Genomic DNA, 19,685 nt, shown 5'->3' on the forward strand with positions numbered 1-19,685 from the left:
ATTTTTCATGACACCTCTTAGGAGCTTAGGTGAAACAATTTGAAGGCTATGAAAATTAGTTTTCAGGTGTGCATGTATGTGTGTGCATGTGTATTTAGACTAATATGCTGTTACAAGGGAATCAAATCTATGACTTTGACTTATTTAGCACCATTCTCTCAGCTAGTGTTTTTCAAAGCATAGTCCTTGGAAGGCATGCGGCAGAATCCCCTGGACAAATAGGCAAATTCCCAGTTGATGTACTGAATTGGGGGAGAGATCTGGGAATCGGTATCTGAAGAGCCTCATCTTCACCCTACCTGGATTCTTCCACATAATTCTAATGCATATTACAATTGGAGAACCCTGGAAGGTCAAGTTCAGGTGAAATTTTAAAACTATAGTTCCGCTATACTAAAAGTTTGGGGCAAGCAAATTAATGCTTTATAAAATACACAAAATAAGTAGTTCTAGCTCTGCTTTTCCAGATATAAAAAAGAAACTAAAGAAGCAAATGTATTGTCATCATTAGATGGAAGCATAAAGATGTTTGATGTTTACTTAAAACCCAAGCCAAATACTTTGATGTTAACAAACTTTAGGAAATGATTCTAAAATGGAAGTGCTCTACAAGCATCTGATAAGGATTGTGTGACTGTGATCAAAGTGATGATGCTGCAAGATTCATGCACAGTCAAGTCACTGATTAATGATGCACCATGGCTATGATTGACACTTCTGCTTGAATGAGGCATAAAGTCTAGTTCATGTTGAGGAAATCAGAAATTAATCAAAAGCAGATATTTGGGATTGGCCCAATATGGTAGTTATTTTGAAAGCTCCTGGGGAAAGAACATGTATTCTAATCAAAAGAATAATTTAAATTTTCACAGAAGGTACTCTACAAATTCAGACTAAGAAGTAATACTAATGTAGGGAGGAGGCAAGATAATTAAAAATGTTAATCAAGCTACATTCAGAGACTGCAGTATGCTCATCAGCCGTGCAGCCAGGCCAGGAAGACACTTTCAGAACAAAGTAAGATTTCTGCTGGGATTGCTAACAACCCATTTCCTCATACCTATAGAAGGGGAAACAGGAGCAACAGAGTCCTTAAATGGCTGCCCTACACAAAGTAAAATCATTCATTCCCTATAGCTAAAACCATGGAGAACCTGTGGATTAAAGGCTGGGAACTACCAGCAGGCCTTTCACTCTACTTATTCTTACCTTTTCATGCTACATAATCTTCCCCTTCCACACTGTATGTCCATATCAAAAGAAATAGGTTAACAAAGTATTTTCAACTCTAATTTACAGGAACTAAAGAATGATATATATATTGAATTTCCTGAACACTCACCCCGCCTCCCACTCACTGCCTCTCTCTCTCAGTGCCTTTACTCTGTCTCTCTCTCACTGTCTCTCTCACTCTCTGCCTCTAAGAAGAGACCACACTCTGTGGAGTGTTATCCATTTTCTAATAAACTTTCCTTTTGACTCTAACTTTGGTGTGTGTGTTGAATTCGTTCTACACGCATCGCCAAAGGACTCTCTTTTCTCAGTGCAGGGCTTAGTCTCCCCCGACCACCAACCCAGGGAAATTTGTCCTGTCCTGCATCAGTACTGTCAAGTACTAGTATAGCAAGTGAGCTAAAGCAGGGGACCCCAACCTTCAGGCCACAGACCAGTCCTGGTCTGTGGCTGATTAGGACCCAGGCTGCACAGCAGGAAATGAGCAGCAGGCCAGTGAGCAAAGCTTCATCTGTATTTGCAGCCACTCCCCAGTAGTAGAATCACCTCCTCAGCTCCATCTCAGATCATCGGGCATTAGATTTTCACAGAAGCACCGGTTCCTGGTGCCAAAAAGGCTAGGGACTGCTGAGCTAAAGTACATTTATTATTTTCTAATTATTTTTCCTCCTGGTGTTAACACTCAGAATTTTGAAATAGACAAAAATTACATTCTCGGGGATCAAAAACTTAATTAAATATATGAGTTACAGCAACGAACTCACTCAGTAAATTTCATTATTAGTAGACTGATTTTAACATTATCCTAAATGTTAAATGTTGCTAGACTTATACGAAAATAATACAGAAGAATATCTGTATTCCTAACATTAGCAAGAATATGTTATAATTAACCAACTAGTTGATGTCAACATTAGACAACTAAGTAACATCCCAGTACATTAGTAATAAGTTAATTAAAGCAATCAGTATTATAATTGTCTGGATAATGTCAAATTTTACCATTCCTCAGATTTTACCTACAATACAAATGTATGTATACTTATACATACAAACATACATCTAAAACACACATAAGATTTGCAGAGGAACAATAGCAGGTAGACTTTTTATTGTACAGTTTCTTAGAACTCATCACATCCATCTTTGGGGATAACTAATGGTATCATGTTCTGTCCTATGATTCTAAAAATTACATTAGAAAATTCTCCAACAGGTAAAAATATCCTGAGTTTCTCTCTTCCACAACTATGATTACTAGTTTACATTTTGCTTTAATTTCACATTTAAAACATATATATATATACATCCATTCTTTTGGAGTTCCTATAGTTAAGAATCACCAGAAGCTCACAATAATGTCACTCATTTATGAGCAATTTTGTATAAATGATATTTTGTCTGTAGTCCAAGAAGACTGTATTCCAAAAGCCCAACAGAACCTCATTCTGAGGCAGCCTTCACCTACAAGGAGATTCCACATGTGGGTTAAGTCAGCATTCTAGAATGGTTCCAGTATATCTTTTCTGAGATGTTTAGTAACAATCAATGATATTTTGAAGAATTAAGAATCTTTCATAAAGGCAGAGAACAGATAAACGGCAACTGTGCTCTTGTTCCATAAGTTAATTTTTCATGATAAGTTATATGCTGAATTATACACTGTAATTCTGCATATAGTTTATCAGTACAACTTATTAATAGTGAGTTTCTCAACTATTTGATTTCAACCAATTCTAAAGCCACAGCAAGTTGGCTCTTTGTAGGAAACTCTTTCTCCCCAAACCAAATTATACTTAAAAATCTCATTTGCCATAATTTGGAAAAAACAAGTCCTACCTGTAACTTTCAATTCGGTTGTTCGTCTTACAAGTTTTCCTTCATACTTAAGTTCACAAGTATAATTTCCTCCATCTTCTTCATGAACTTCCTGGATTAGAAGAGCATTTCCTTTCTGTATTATTATGCTCCTCCACATTTTGGGCTTGCATTCCTGTGGAGAAAATATTTTCAAATAAGCAAAAAATAAAAATTCACACCACTAAGTCTTAGTACTGGCAAATTTGTACTTTTTTTTTTTTTTGTATTTTCCTCTCTAGTTTTCAAAAAATGTAAATAAAGAGTTAAGTCAATGGCCAAAAAAGTCACAATTATTTCTTATTGTGTCCAATTCACATATCACAACTATCACCCTAAGAGCCACTAAAGGCCTGTTCCTAAGAGCAGAAAGTCTCTAGAGACATCTGCAAAAACAGAAATACATACAAACTCCCCAAATGTAAAAGAGGTATAGCAGAACCTTAAAAGTCACTAAATATCATCATAATGCCCTGGTTCTTTCTATTTGACAGAGTTATTTCCTAAGAGTCCTAAGAGGATATAGTGCTCATTTAGCACCATAGTATACTAAAAGCGAGTCTTAGGCATTATTAAAAATGCATAATAGGCTTTTACATTGGCAATGATGTCTACAATGATTTCGTTTATTCCTTCTTACAGTAAAAACTAATATTAATATTCCAGTCTCCCTCCTCAGAGTCAAGAGATCCATTTGGATGGTGGGAGGAGGGGTCTAGACAATTAGGCTAAAGGAGTTCTCTAGAAACATAGCTGGTGAAATGAGGACATACTTTGTTTTAGTAACAGAAAGGAGAAATTATCCATTTACTTTCTGGGTTTAGTGATATATGACCAGAGAATAAGATTTGGGATTTGAAGAAAATTTTTCTACTCTTCTGATGGGAATGTGAGAGAGTCCTGCTACTGGGATTGAATATCCCTAGAAAAGAATGTTTAATTCTTACAGAGAGTGAGAATGATATAGCAATAGCCAAGTATGTAAGAATACTCAGCCAAGTAGCTTTATCTTTTGGGAATTTTCTTAGACTACTTTTTAGATATTATTCCAGCTTGTTTACCACTCATCTCAAATGTTCAGCCAAAGTGGTCACCAAAAGCTGTAAAACATCAGGGGATGTATAGGGGATAGCTGCAAGGGAGTGCTGAATAATCAAGGCAAAAGTATTTTATCAACCAAATTCTGAATCTGTCAGTTAAGGCAATAAAAAATTGATTGTGAGGCAGAGTATGTGAATAATAGTTGAGAGCACTTTCCACTTTCCAAACTATGGTACATAAAACATCTTCTCGACCTCTCCTCGCCCCCTCACTGCCGCCTTCCTCGCACACATCTTAACCATTTATATAAAGGTAGAATCAGTGCTGATGTTCAGTCCTCAACTCTGCATGAGTGTGTATGTGTGTGTATGTCTTTGTGCATGTATGTAAAGTGTTTTTGGAGAGCGAGTACTCATTTATCAGTTTTTTTTTTTTACTGTAACAACTTTTTTTTCTTTTATGATAGCAGGAGTTTTGACAACAAAACACAAAAAGTGGCCCTCAAGTTCACAGGTGTAATATTTAAAAGATACGCTTGCTTTATGTCCAATACAACTACCCACACACATTGTCAGAGAGTAAATAAAAGTAATATTATATAGGACATCTAGATATAAGACTTTTATTCCCTAGGGTCTTTCCAAAAAACAGTTAAGGGTTTGTCTGAAATTATATTATATACCATGTCTGGCAAGGTTCATCACCTATATGAGATTTGTTTCAGAATTAAAGCTTAGGATACAAGGTTTCTGGGAAAATGAATAAGAAAATCTGAACAGAAAGAAAAATAAATCGCCCAGCTGTCACTATCATCATACAATAATAATCCACAATTATTTTCACATTGCTTCCAACTCTGATAGCCTCAGATTTCTAAAGAATAATTCTGAAGGTTATTAAACAAAAATATGGTCCCTTTGGGCATTTTTAGAGGAAAGGAAAATGAAAACTAAGCTGTTTCACTTCCACATAGTGGTGGTAGGGGCAGGCAAATGAGCCCACACACTCATTTTATCCAAAGACAAATGGTATTGTTTTCTAATGTCATTTTTTTTTGCATAATGGCTGTATGCAGTTAGCTCTAACCATTTTCATTTTCCCTCCACATTGCTTTGTTTTTTTTTTCCCCAAGAAGTAAAATCTAAACCATGTATAGGAATTAGACAATCACTCCTGATGAAGAATAGCCTGTAATCCTTACATGTACTTGGATTAGAGCTAGATAGTTCCAAGTACTTTCCAAGTTACTATCCAGCCTTATAAAGGATTCTTTGTTCCTAATAGAGGTTTGTTTGTTTGTTTGTTTGTCTGTCTGTTTAACTGTGGCATTGAAAAAATGTAATCTTCAAGTCAACTCCACCATTTTTCAGACAATGTTGTATAGATGAAAAGGCAAACTGCCTTTAGAGAAACACAGCTTTAGGTCAAAATCTGGGGTTCTCCCAAGTTCTGTGATCTTGGACAAATTTGCTTAACTTTTTTTTAGGTCTCAGTTTCTTACACTGCTTATGGGGATAATATACATTACCATGTGAGCAGCCAGAATGCAGAGGCTTACATAGTTTACTAATTACACTCTTGTTGGGCAGCACTATATATAGTAGTTATCCAGCACATAGAATGTTTTCCATCCCTAAACTTTCACAGTCCTGGATTATGTCTCTTCCAAACCTCCAGCTCTGCTTGTGAAAATTAGTACTAATAAACTAATTTGATTTAAAAAAATTCACTAATAGGTTAACCATTCCCAAGCAACATAATACTTTAACACACTGAAAATGTATAGCTCCTAAAAGGCCACTCCAAAGCTAATCCTAGCAGGTGGGTAGAGGAACTGTATTTTGTTCATTAGCCTCATAGATGACCATCCTGCCCTCACCAGTCCATTCTTCACAGTTACCTCATTGACTATCCTACCTACATATAGTTTTCTATATTGAATCTCAGAAGTTTTCCAGAATCTTTATTATTTGCATCATCTCTTCCTTAAGCTGCTGCTACTAGGCTTAATACTGTTACTGCTTCTTTCCTGCCCCAATTTCCTCATCACTTCTTTCTTAGTGAATACATAACATTGCAATACCTCATTGCCTCCAGAACTGTTTAATTTAATTCTGATAGCCTCTCGGACAAATAATTTTGAAACATATAGGTCAAGTCTCAAGATGGTTGTTTATCTGAGGCAAGAACACACCACCACAGCCTGAAATGTGAGCAGGGCCCTAATACTGTCTTCAGTGTGTAATTCTTCCATTATTTAATGCCCCTGAAACCATTCAAGTAAACATCATCAATCTGAAAGTTTTTCTGAGGGCCAGTCTTGCTGGAGATACCTTCATGCAACAAATAGCTCAATTTCATCGCCTAGATGTCCCCTCATAGAGCAGTTTGTTATACGACATCCTTGCTCAGTCAAAATAATGTCATCCCTTAAAGCCCAGCTTCCTTCTCTCACTCTCAGCTTTCCAGGGTGGCAAATGTCACTTGCTAGCAGTTGCTGGGCTGGAAACTCATGATGTTAAACAGAAATATCTGTTGACCAAGACTCTTGAAATATCCTGTTGCCAGCTACATTTGGATCTTGGAATTTCCATCCTGAAATATTCACCACTGTATTCACAGTCCACTTTTGAGATAGCATCATCATGCACACAGGTGTTTTTCAATCAGTTTGGCTTGTTGGTTATGTACATGTCAGTGCTGTTCAGAGCACATGACAAGAACACTAGGGAGTCTCATTTAAATATTTATTCTGATACTGAAGTTCAGACACAAGGCAGCTGTGCAATCACAAGCGAATGATATAACCTTTGGTCCTCAAAGCACCTTTTTCCAAACACCTAACACTCATCCCCTCAGATCCCACTTCCCTCCTTTTCCGTGAAGACTGAACTATTCCGTAGAACATCTAGGCATCTGCCTAACAATCTTCAGAAATCCTGAACTTTCTTCAGCTTAAAAATGATAGAGATAGGAGCATAATCATGAATTAGATATCAACCTTGCTCTTCTCAACCCTATCTCTACTCAAAATACCCAGGATAACCCACTCCAGAAAATCTTTCCCCTCCCTAGCTCTATTTCTCCAATTTTCTATCTTCACAGTCCTAATGTTGATGTTGGTACCCTACAGTGGTTAAGAGTATAAGTTCTAGTCTCACACACTTGGGATGGAATCCAAAATTGTATGTTCTTGAGCATGCTACTTAGTTGATCTAAACCTCTTACTTCAGCTATAAAAAAAAAAAAGGTGGTGATACTAGTATTTGTCAATGAGGATGATTATGAGAATTAAATGAGTTAATGCATGTAAATGTTCTGTAATATAGAGTATCCAATGCTAAAACAATTCTATAAATATTATTTTATTATTATTAGCCCCAGTATTCTGCTTTCAGATGAATACACATATATTATGATATGTTAATGGCTGTCAGGAGATAATGTGACTCACATTTCTATAGGAGTCTGAAGATGATCAAAAAATAATCTAAAGTTATCACTCTAATGCTAGGGTTGATTTCACTTCTGATCTGACATGCAAAGGACTTCAACATTGTCACTGTCATCCTCACAAGAAGAAAAACAATGAACAAGAAGAAAAGCAACACTTCTTATATGCATCAGCTAACTGAGATAACAGTGGAAACCACTGCCCCAGAAACTGGAGAGACAGGTGGATACAGAGAATCACAGCTTACTGGGAGCAAAAGAAGCCACAGGAAACAGCAACTGGTAGTAACACTTAAAAAATAATTGACTGGGGTGGCCCCATAGTATAATGGTTAGCATGTCTGCTTTATACGCAGAAGGGCCTGGGTTCGCGCCCCAGGTGGAGCCACAGACCATACCCCGGGGTACGCCTGGGCCTGGGTGTGTTGGGCCCCAGGTGCATCGGGCCTCCTAGATGTGCCAGGCCCCTCGAGTGCACCTGGGGTGCCAGGCCCCGGGAGAGCCAAGCCTCATGTGCACACCACGAGTGCATGGGGGAGACGCCCCTCCTTCAGAGATCCAGTTCCTAAAAAGAGAGACAGCAACCTCCACAGGTCAGTGGAAGTGGGGTGGGATTAAAGAAGGGAAAAATAATTGACTAATTTCTGTAGACTAAGTGTGAACTAGCTTAAGAAATAAAATTCCCTTTGGGGCCTAGTCTTGGGGTGGGCACACTTTTGTGAGTTTTACCTCTAGGAGCCCCATCGGTTTCTCTAGATGAGGGAAGATCTGAGGACAATCCCCTCACATTTCTGGCAGAGGAGGGAGAAAGTAACCACTTTGAAATAAACCCAAAGAGCTCTGTTCTCATTAACAACAGTCTGACCTTAAAGGACCGGAGGAAAGGAAATATCCAACTCCAGCCCTCTCTAGCCTTCTAAGTGCGATAAAAAAAAATAGTTCTAACCCCTGCTATCTTTCCTAACCTCAGGGGGTGGAGGTGGGATGGAAGCTGAGAAGTACTTGTGATGGTCACAGCCTAGGGACAAAGCTCACTAAAAGGCTGAAGTATAACCACAGGATTATAGAATGCTTTCCTTTACACATCTTACCAACACATCAATAGGGCTCCTGTATAATAACAGAATATTACAGCTGAAAGAACTGCACAACTCAGACCTTATTTATGAAGAAGTCTCTAGGGAAACCCAAAGATAACAGAGGAATAAAAATCAAGGACACAAGGGAATTTTAGCCTTTAATATCTATTGCTACCGCAAGAAGTAAACACAGTCTAACTCTTAGCCAGATAAATGTAACAATCTTACACAAAAGGCCTATTTATCTCAGTTCCTTTTACCCAGTACATCATGTCTGGTTTTTAATAAAGATTTACAAGACATACTAAAAGACAGGTATGTATATATATAGATACATATGTATATATACAGATATATATATACACACATATACACTTGTATGTGTGTGTATGTATGTAACTTGAAGAGAGAAAGCAAGCATCAGAATCAGACTCAGATGTGGCAGAAATTTTGGAATTACCAGTCTGTGAATTTAAAATTAGTATGATTAATATGTTAATGGCTCTGAAAAATTGGACAACATGTATAAACAGAAAAGAGATAGAAACTCAGAAAAAATCAAAAGGGAAATGCTAGAAATCAAAACACTGAAACAGAAATTAAAAAAATGCCTTTGATAGGCACATTAATGGACTGGATATGGCTGAGGAAAGAATCAGTGAGTTTAAAAGTGTGGCAGTAGAAACCTCCCAAACTGAAAAGCAAAGAGAAACAAAAGAATAGAAAATAAAAAGAACAGAATATCTAAAAATGAGAGAGAAGTACAAAAGAGGTAAAATAAGTGCAATTGGAATACCAGAAGGACAAGAAAGGGAGAAAAGAACAGAAGAAATATTTGGAGTAATTCTAATGCTGGAACATCCAAGATTACAATAGACTGAGCATGGGCACAGAAGTCTTATATTCAGGTAGGCTTAGATAAGCATCTGAGTTTTGAACAATATGTAAAAATTAGGCAAGCAGGACATACTGAACAGATGAAACAACATGTGCAGAAGCACCCAGATGTAAAAAAGTATGGAGTGGACAAAAAAACTATGGATATTTTTGCTCTGTTGAGAATAGCACTGAGTAGGCTGATACCAGATACTAAAAGCATTGAATTCTATTCTATTTGCACATTTTCAGGGTTCAAATCCCAGCGCTGCCATTGTATAACTTATCTTCCATAAGGTTGTTCTAAGAATTGAATTAGGTAGTGGATGAACATGCCTGGCATAGGAACAAGCCCTATAACCACGCATTTAAAAGAAGCTATTAATTAAATGGTTTTACGAAATTATTAGAGAGTTTAAACAGTGGCATCCTATGACCAGACGTGCATTTCTGAAAGATCATTTTAATGGATATATAGAAGGTGGTTAGACTTGAGAAAAAGACATTACTTAAGAGGCATTATTTGCTTTGATCTGTTTTTTATCCCTTGAATGTCAATGATATACAGGAAGACCCTTCTAAATTGGATTTTTTCTAATTTTTATATTTTTATTTTTTTTCAATTATAGTTGACATACAATATTATATCATTTTCAGGTGTATAACGCAGTAAGTAGACAGTTATATAATTTATAAAGTGATCACCCCAGTAAATCCAGTACTCATCTGTTATCAGTACCAGTTATTACAATACTGACTATATTTTCCTTGCTATACTCTACATTTCCATGACTGTTTTGTAACTACCAATTTGTAGCTCTTAATTCCCTCCTCGCTTCACTCATACAGCCCATAAATCAGCAACCATGAAAACGCTCTCTGTATCTATGAGCTTGTTTCTGTTTTTTGTTTATTCTGTTCTCTAGATTCCATATATGATATTTGTCTTTGTCTGTCTTACTCAGCACAATATGCTCTAGGTCCATCCATGTTGTTGCAGATGGCACGACTTCATTCTTTTCTATGGCTGAGTAATATTCCATTGTGTGTGTGTGTGTGTATGTTTACACACACACACACACACACACACACACACACACATACATACCACCTATTCTTTCTTTATCCAATCATCCATTGATGGACATCCAGGACACCACCATATCTTGACTACTATAACTAATACTACAATGAACATATGGATTCATATGTCTCTTCAAAGTAATGATTTGGGTTTCTTCAGATTAATATCCAGAAGTGAGATAACTGTGTCCTTCTTTGTCTCTTGTTATAGCCTTTGTTTTAAAGTCTATTTTGTCTGGTATAAGTATTGCTACCCCAGCTTTTTTTTTTTTGTTTCTTTTTGTTTGTTTGTTTTTCATTAAAAATCTGTTTTCAACCTTTTACTTTCAGTATGTATGTGTCTTTTGATCTAAAGTGAGCCTCTTATAGGCAGCATATGTAAGGGTATTGTTTTCTTATCCATTCAGCCACACTATCTTTTGATTTGAGCATTTAATCCATTTATATTTAAAGTAATTGTTGATAGATATGTAATTGCTGCTATTTTATTATTCATATTTTCAATCTTTTTTTTTCTCTTCTTCTTCTTAAAGAAAACCCCCTAACATTTCTTATAATACTGGTTTGGTGCTCAAGAACTACCTGGCTTTTTCTTGTCTGAGAAGCTCTTTATCAGTCCTTCAATTCTAAATGATAGCTTTGCTTGGTGGAGTAATCTTGGCTGTAGGTCCTTACTTTTCATCACTTTGACTATTTTGTGCCAATCCCTTCTGGCCTGCAAAGTTTCTGCTGAGAAGTCAGCTGCCAGTCTTATGGGAGCTCTCTCATAGGTAGCTACCTGCCTTTCTCTTGCTGCTTTTGAGATTCTTTGTCTTAATCTCTGTCACTTTAATTATGATGTATCTTGGTGTGGGCCTTTTTGGGTTCATCTTGTTTGGGCCTCTCTGCACTTCCTGGGCTTTTATGTCTATTTCCTTTGCTAGGTTAAGGAAGTTTTCTGTCATTATTTTTTTAAAATAGGTTCTCAATTCCTTGCTCTCTTTCTCCTTCTGGTATCCCTATGATGCGAATATTGGTACGCTTTATGGTGTCCCAGAGGCCCCTTATACTATCCTCACTTTTTTTTATTCTTTTTTCTTGTTGCCATTTTCATTGGGTGTTTTCTGTTACCTTATTTTCTAAAGCACTGATTCTATCCTCTGCTTCATCTAATCTACTGTTGATTCCTTCTAATGTATTCTTCATTTCAGTTATTGTATTCTTCATTTCTGACTGGTTCTGTTTTAGGTTTTCTATCTCCACTTTTATGTTTCTATCTCTTTGTTAAAGTTTTCACTGAGTTCCTCTACTCTTACTCTAAGTTCATTGAACATCCTTATAACCAGTGTTTTGAACTCTGCACCTGGCAGATTGCTTGTCTCTATCTTGTTTAGTTATTTTCCTGGAGCTTTGTTCTGTTCTTTTATTTGGGACACATTTTTTTTGTCTTCTCATTTGGGATGTCTATTTGTGTTTGTTTCTACATATTAGGTAGGGCTGCTATGTCTCTATTAGGTGCACTGCAGTGGCACAATGTTCCCTAGTGACCTAAGCCAAGTGCTCTAGATGAATTGTTTGTGCCCCTCTGCTGTTGTGGAGGATTGGTTGCTGTTTGCTTGTCAATGGGAGGGATTGACTTTTGGGCTGATTGGTTGTGATAGCTGGCCATGACCAGTGGAGGAGCTATTGTTTAGGGGCTGACCCTACAGAACAGGATTTGGTTTAGCAGGGCTCTGGTGCCTGCCCAGTCTACACTTTGGGTGTGTCTTCCTCAGAAATGACCCTGGTTGGTGCCCCAGCTCAGATCAATGCTGGCCACCAGGTGTGCACGCTAGGTCCCCCTGGGAGTGGCCCTGCCACAGGACAAGTTCAGCTGAAGCCTGCCCAGGGCTACCTGGAATAACCCTGCTCAGGGCTACCTGGAATAACCACCAAGCAATCTGCAGATGGCTACAACCTATGCTGGGCTTGGAAGTGCCTTGGGAGGCCAAGTTGCAAACTGAGGCTGGCTGCTGCTAGTGCCAGGCTCGGGGCTGCTCAGCAAGAGGTACGGGGCATGCCAAGTCCCGATGCTGCTTCTTTAGGTTTTGTGAAATTTTAAGAGATGTTAGGAAAGTCTGCAGCATGAGCCAAGACAGTCTGTTTGTATGGAAAAGCCTCTGGAAGCAGCTTGGGTGGGCCTGCACGTTGGGAGGGGAGAGGTCTCAGGGAATCACCAGGGCTGGACAACCAGTGATGGAGATTCAGATATGGCACTCAGCTGGGTCTGCCAGCCAGGTGGGGGAGGGTTCAACAAGGGAACAGTGCCTTCTGCGAGCACTTCTGTCTGGGAGAAAGCTGCCCCTCCAGCCCTCGCTGTGAAGCCAGGCATCGGTTCCTCACTATGTGTCCCTGACACCTTTTGAGCCACTGCCCCAATGCTGGAGCTCAAAACGAGTGATTCCATCAGCAAGTAAGTCCACATGTGGGCCCTTTAAGAGGAATGCCTGGTTCTCCTATATCCCTCTGCCCCACTCAGCCACAATCTCCGCTGGTTTTCACAATCAGAAGTTGTAGGGACTTAGCAGTGGAACCTTGGGCTGGGGAGCCTGGTTTGGGGCCGGGACCCCTCACTCCTCCAGGGGGACCTCTGCAGCTGAGATATTTCTCCTGATGCTCAACTGCCACATGAGGGTATGGGACCAGCCTCACATCTCTGCCCCTCCTACAGTCTCGAGGTGGCCTCTTCTGTTTGTCCCCAGTTGTAGGACTTTTGTTCAGCTAGATTTAAGGTGACTCCCAATGATGGCTATTCTGTAGTTTAGTTGTAATTTTGATATGGTTTTGAGAGAAGGCAAGCAAAGCATGTGCCTTCTCCACCATCTTACTGGAACTGTCTATATCTGGATTCTTATAACAATTTCAGAAAGACCTATAGCAAACTCCTGTTAATTTTGAAAAAAGCATACACATTGAAAGGTTATAAAAGTTGACAAAACATATCATTTTGATATATCAAGAAACTATTCTAAAAGGTCAATCTTATAAAACCTTTATTCCTAGTCACCAAAAAACCCAGCAATGACCCAAATGGTTATCAACAGGTGAATGGCTAAACAGTGGTACATCTCTACAGTGGAATATTGTACTCCTACTCAGAATAAAAGGAATGAACTATTGATGTATAGTAAAACATAGACAAGTCTCAAATGGATTATGCTAAGTGAAAGAAGACAGGCATGAAGGCTACATATCATATAATTCCATTTAAATGACATTTTGGAAAATGAAAAACTATAGGAACAGAAAACAAATGAATTTTTACCAAAGACTGGGAATGGGAGGAGGGAATGGAGTACAAAGGGACATGGAAGAACTTGGAGTAATAGAAGTGTTCTATATCTTGACTGTGGTGTATACATTTGCCAAAACACATCAAATTATACAAGTAAAAAGGATGAATTTTATGTTAGTGGATTATACAGAATAACATGACAAAAAAAACTCAATCTTAAATTCCCAGTTAGAATCTCAGATGTCTTAGAACAATTTTATTTCTAGCTTCCCATGTAACTTTTCCCTTTCTATGGTAGCAGCAAATATCATAATGACTTCAATGACTAGGTCTTTATAGCATGTCTGGGATATATGGCAGACATACTACATCTATTTATATGTGGTTAAATAGAGGCCCAGTTACATCCAATTACTTACCCACATTATTGGTGGAATAGTGACCAGAATCCAGGTCCCCAGATTCAAAGACCAATGATTCTTACAATATCAAATACCCATTCCACCTATATTAACCCATATTCTTTATAATTTACAAATAGTAAAGAACCCCCCTCCCACTTCTTTTGCCATATCTAGGGGGGAAAAAGGAAAAAAATGAGTGTTAGATCTTGTCTCACTGCCTGGTTTTAGGACACACCAAACTAAAGCTTACATGGATTTTACAGCTTACTTCTTCTGAAAAAAGTATTGTCGAAAATTCTAGTTATGAGATTAAAAATTTAAGGTTGGAGTGCAGTTTTACCTTTATAAAAGAAGGCATATATTATTAATATCATTACATTTCCAAAAGGGATTCAAAATCTGCAAGCATTTTGTCAAACCACTTTATTTTTTTCCCTTTAATTCCTCCCCCCACACTTCCACTCCTGACCTATGGATGTTGCCATCTTCCCTAAAGAACTGGATCTCTGAAGGCAGGGTGTCTCCTCCCACGTGCTCAGAGCACACGAGCACCCCGGGCCTGGCACACCCGGGGTATGGTCCGTGGCTCAACCTGGGGCATGAACCCAGGACCTTCTGCGTGTAAAGCAGATGTGCTAACTACTACACTATGGAGTCACCCCCAAACCATGTTATTTTAGTAAAAGAATGTTAGTCATTTTGGTTGTGGTATTATGAGGTCTCCAGTGACCTTTTTCCTTGTTTAAGAAAAATGTCAGAATGTATAGCAAGGTGAATCAATATAAAGCTCTTAACTTTGGAAGCTTACCTCATTGTAATGAGTGACAGCATTTAGAAATAGTCATTCCTAAACTACTATTTTTGTAAGTGAAATTAACTCCTTATAATCCTTCTGGAATTTTTCTTAAACATAATATGTAAGTCAGAGATCTAATTATTTTCCCAAATAGGTAGTCAATTATGTGCACATCATATTTAATAAGCCATTATCCCACCTACACATTCATTAAAATGAAGTGCTATCTTACCATATATTGTTTTCATACTAATTTTTATATCTTTTACCTACTTCTATATTTCTTTATTCTATTCAATTGATCTATTTATCTTTTTCTAAACTTACTATTTTAATTGCTGCTGTTTTGCAGTGATTTTAATATTAGGTAGAATAAGTCCTCTCTCATAAATGTTTTATTTCCCAATATTTTCTTGGCAATTCTGGTACATTCATTAGTCTATATGAACTTTATAATGTTTATCATATCGTCTAATTCCAAAAATGATATTGTAGCAAATTAGATTAATTATTTATATAAAATTTGGAAGACATGATTTTTTGTTCTGAGATCTTCCCATGCAGAAATATGTTCTATCGCTCCATTAATTTAACCATATTTTATGTCATTCAATAAAATTATATTTTTATAAAGGCCCCCTCCCATCTTTGTTAAACATATTCCAAAGTCTTTTACACTTTGTAATTGTTGTAAGTGGAATAATTTCATTTTCTCTTTTATATAGCAATTGATTATTGCTAGCAAAAAGAAAAGCTATTGTATATTTTGTATATTTTTATTAAGCTACCTTACTAAATTATCTCATTAGTTCTATTTTTTTGTTGTTGTTGTTGAGTCTCCTAGGTTTTCTTGGTATACAATTATATAATCTGAAAAATAAGATCATTTTTTCTCTTCTAATATTTATACAGTATACCTTATTTAATTTTATTAGTGTGTCAGCTAGAACCTCCAAAACAATGTTGAATAACAGTAGTGACAGAGAACATTCCTATCTTGTATGTCATGGGTGTGTGTGTGTGTGTGTGTGTGTGTGTGTGTGTGTTTTACAAGGAAGTTTTTGCAACACTGTGTTTACAAAAAAAATAGAAAAATTTGAATATCCATCAGAAAAATAATTGGATAAAACAAGGTTATGTCTATTCTATGAACTATAATTTAGCTATTAAAATGAATTAGATCTATATTATCAACATGGAATGTAATTCATGATACATTTGTGTGTGATGAGGAAAGCTACACAGTGATATGTGCAGTATGTACACATTTTTATAAAAATGAGGGATGGGGAGATATATGTGTACATGTATTGTAGAACCTAAGAAAATACTTGCCATGAAGGACTCCTGGTGGCTAACTGGGCTGAAATTTTAAAAACAGAGCCTAGCAGCCATTTCAAAACAGGGACCGCTCATGCAAACCGCACTTCAGAGAGAAGCCTGCACTGAACTGCCTGCCTGATATCTTAGCCAGATCTTATAAAGGAGTTTCTGGAATTATATTTCGACTAATAGGACTGAGGCTTCCCCATCCAATTGGACCTGTCCAGCTATATTCCTATCAGCATCTTCACTGACCAATAAGAGAGCAGCTCCATTCTGGCCAGTCAGGGCAGTGCTTTTCAGACCAATCAAACTGTGAGGATTTGGAGTCCTCATTTGCATGAGGATGGAGTAAGCAGGGACCAGGGATGAGGACTTCTGGCTCTGGAGGCATGTTCCCTTTACATCAGACTTTGGAGCTCAAACACCAAAAAGACCTCACCAGAGCACAGCAGACTAGAGCAGGTGAAGCAGAGCAAAGCTGTCTAAGCAGAAAGTGTCCTCCCCCAAGGGCTGTCTCACCCTAGGGCTGCCTCACCCCAGGGCCACCTCACCACAGGGCCACCTCACAGCTGTGCTGTTCCACAGCCATGCTTTCTCATAATTGAGCTGTAATACTATTGAGCTATTCTCACAGCCATCCTGTTCTCACAGACACGCTGGTACCATAGTTGAGCTATTTGCACTGAATAAACTTTCCTTCTTCATCACACCCTAAATTGGAAAATCCTGTTGGTGTTGAATCAGCACCAACAACCATTGGTTGACAGTATGTATGTGCATACAAAAAATAAGTAATATATAGAAAGTATGTTAGAATAGAGGATAGTGTAGAAGGATGTAACAGGTAATGTTATTTACCTTAGATGGTTAAAATGGAGGGGAAGATCAGGATACAACTGACTTTATATACACTTACATTATTTGATTTGTCAAAATATATATACATAGATATATATATACACACACACATATATATATACATTTTTAAAATATGTATACACATAGATATATACATATTTTAACATATATAAAATATATACATACATATACATTCACTTTTTTGGGCTGGTCTCCAAGCTTTTTATAAAACTCAGTAAATGTAAAAAGAGAAAGAAGAAATGGGTTTCATTAGACTTAAGCAAATCACTTCTTTGGGCTTCGATTTCCTCATATATAAGAAATAAGTTGTGCTAGATAGGCTCTAATGTTCCTATGATATTATAATTCCTTCTACTTAGTTCCAGTTTGATCTTGAGGAAAATCTCTTTCTGGTTGAATTGAGTTGCTTTGGACACTTAGAGTTATTAGGGAGTCCTTCGGAAGGGTTTCAGGAACTGTTTCCAAAATAACAATTTTTAAAGAGCATTATATTTACATCAGTGATATAAGTGTATTGAGTGCATAAGATGCATTTAGCAGATCAATCAGAGTATTGCTATAAGAAGTCAGAAGTTCAGGACTTGAACTCCCAATTGGTTATGTGTTAGCTACGTCACCTCTGTAAGCTATTTCATTTTCTTCATCTATAAAAACATGATAACAGCCACCAATAAGTAGCCTCACCTCCTGTTTATAATTGATGGTGTTTAGATAGAGGAGATACAGCACACTTCCACACACCCCTTGCATTCCAAGAACAACCAGAATTTGGCTTTCTCAGTCAACTTTAGGTAAAAACTTATATGTTACATTTTATGGAAAAGTAGTCCAGAGCTTCCACACTCGTGGGCTATAGCACCCTGGGGTAGTAGAGAATTGTTACTAGTGAATAGACACAGTGATCTGCACCTTAGCCCTTAATCAGTCCCATGGAGTCTGGAGCAGCCTGAGCCCTTTGGGCAGTTCATCCAATCACTTCTCTGTGCCATATTGTCACTTTCTATGTGTGCTACAATATAAAAAGATTGCTGTCAACTATTATATACTGTGGAAATATTAACAGATATTATTTAGTTATGAAATTTTCATTTTCAAATATATTCATGCCAGAAGTATGTCTAATGCCTTTTACTTGATGTAAATGCTGTTTATTTCAAGTAGGAGTTGTTCCTTTAGATGTTTTAATTGACATAGCTCCTTCCTGGAATGTTGAGAAACTGTTTACTTATCTACCTCCCTCCATGAAAACAGGGAAAAGTATTTATTTTGGTTACTTCACTACCCCCATTTCCATGGTAGGTACCCAATAAATGTGTTGAATGAATGGAGTGTTGTACAAATTAATGAATGAATTTGTACTGAACCATCCATAATGCCCCAATCCATACCATTTAGAACCAATGGCAAACATCTAAAATTAGCATTGTTGTGACTAATTTCAAATTGGTAGCCATGACCTCATTAACATCAGGCTTTTATCAACCAAGGTAACTAATCACATAGATGAGTGTTTTACCCCAAGGTATGTATTTGTATTTTCATCGCTGGTGTCCTAAAATTAGGAGATTCTTTTGTTTAGAAATGGTGTAAAGGGACTCTATACCCCTGTGACAACAGTATTTTCAGTGAATAATGAGGTGGTTCAATAAAGAATCTTTAGCTCTCATTTCAAAAATGTTTCTAAAAACACTAACATTATTGTATATTCTGTTCTAATGTCTAAGCCTCATTCATAGAGTGTCAGGAGGAAGTGCTAAAAGTGTAACACCTCTCCTCACTTCCTTTTGCTAACTGATAGAGTTCAGATAAGGGAGATACAGCCCCATTATACATATCTCTTACATTCTCAGGAAACCAGGATAGTCTTAGTCATCTTTATGAACATGTTCCAGTACCACATGATCTGTCTTTATCTTACTATTCAGCTGTGATTACAATGCAGGCATAAAAAGATACTCCTTAAGTCCTACCACAGCATATTTCAGAGAGGCTACGAAACCATAATAGAACATGAGAGGTATACAAAATGATAAGAAAGTAAGCAAAAAGCAGAAATGAACAGAAAGGGAATTAGCTTTAAATATTATATGTATCTGAAAAGATGACTAGGAAAATGATCATACAACACACATACTTTTCACTGTTAAAACACTGGAGATAATACATTGTACATATCTAACTTTGGATGTGTACAAGAATGAACTGTGAACAAGTGTGTCCTCCTCTTCACATTGCTGTAGCCAGAGCAAAATCACTTCATGCTTACCCTGTTAGGGAATGCACAACTCCCAAGTAAGCAGGGCAGATTAACAAAATAGTGACTAAAAATGAAAGAAACATTTTCCCCAAACATAAATTCTTTTCTTTTCTTTTCTTTTCTTTTCTTTTCTTTTCTTTTCTTTTCT

General features: G+C 37.3%; 1 protein-coding gene across 1 annotated transcript in view; it reads right to left on the reverse strand.

The window, feature by feature from the left end:
- Positions 1-19,685, reverse strand: part of IL1RAPL2 (interleukin 1 receptor accessory protein like 2) — a 615,492-nt gene that overhangs the window by 547,273 nt on the left and 48,534 nt on the right. Inside the window, exon 4 of the mRNA XM_039879805.1 lies at positions 3,073-3,226. Within this exon, the coding sequence (XP_039735739.1) occupies positions 3,073-3,226 (154 nt within the window). The remainder of the gene's footprint in view (positions 1-3,072; positions 3,227-19,685) is intronic.

This window comes from Pteropus medius, unplaced genomic scaffold (genome assembly GCF_902729225.1).
Source record: "Pteropus medius unplaced genomic scaffold, Ma_sr-lr_union100, whole genome shotgun sequence".
Lineage (NCBI taxonomy): Eukaryota > Metazoa > Chordata > Mammalia > Chiroptera > Pteropodidae > Pteropus > Pteropus medius.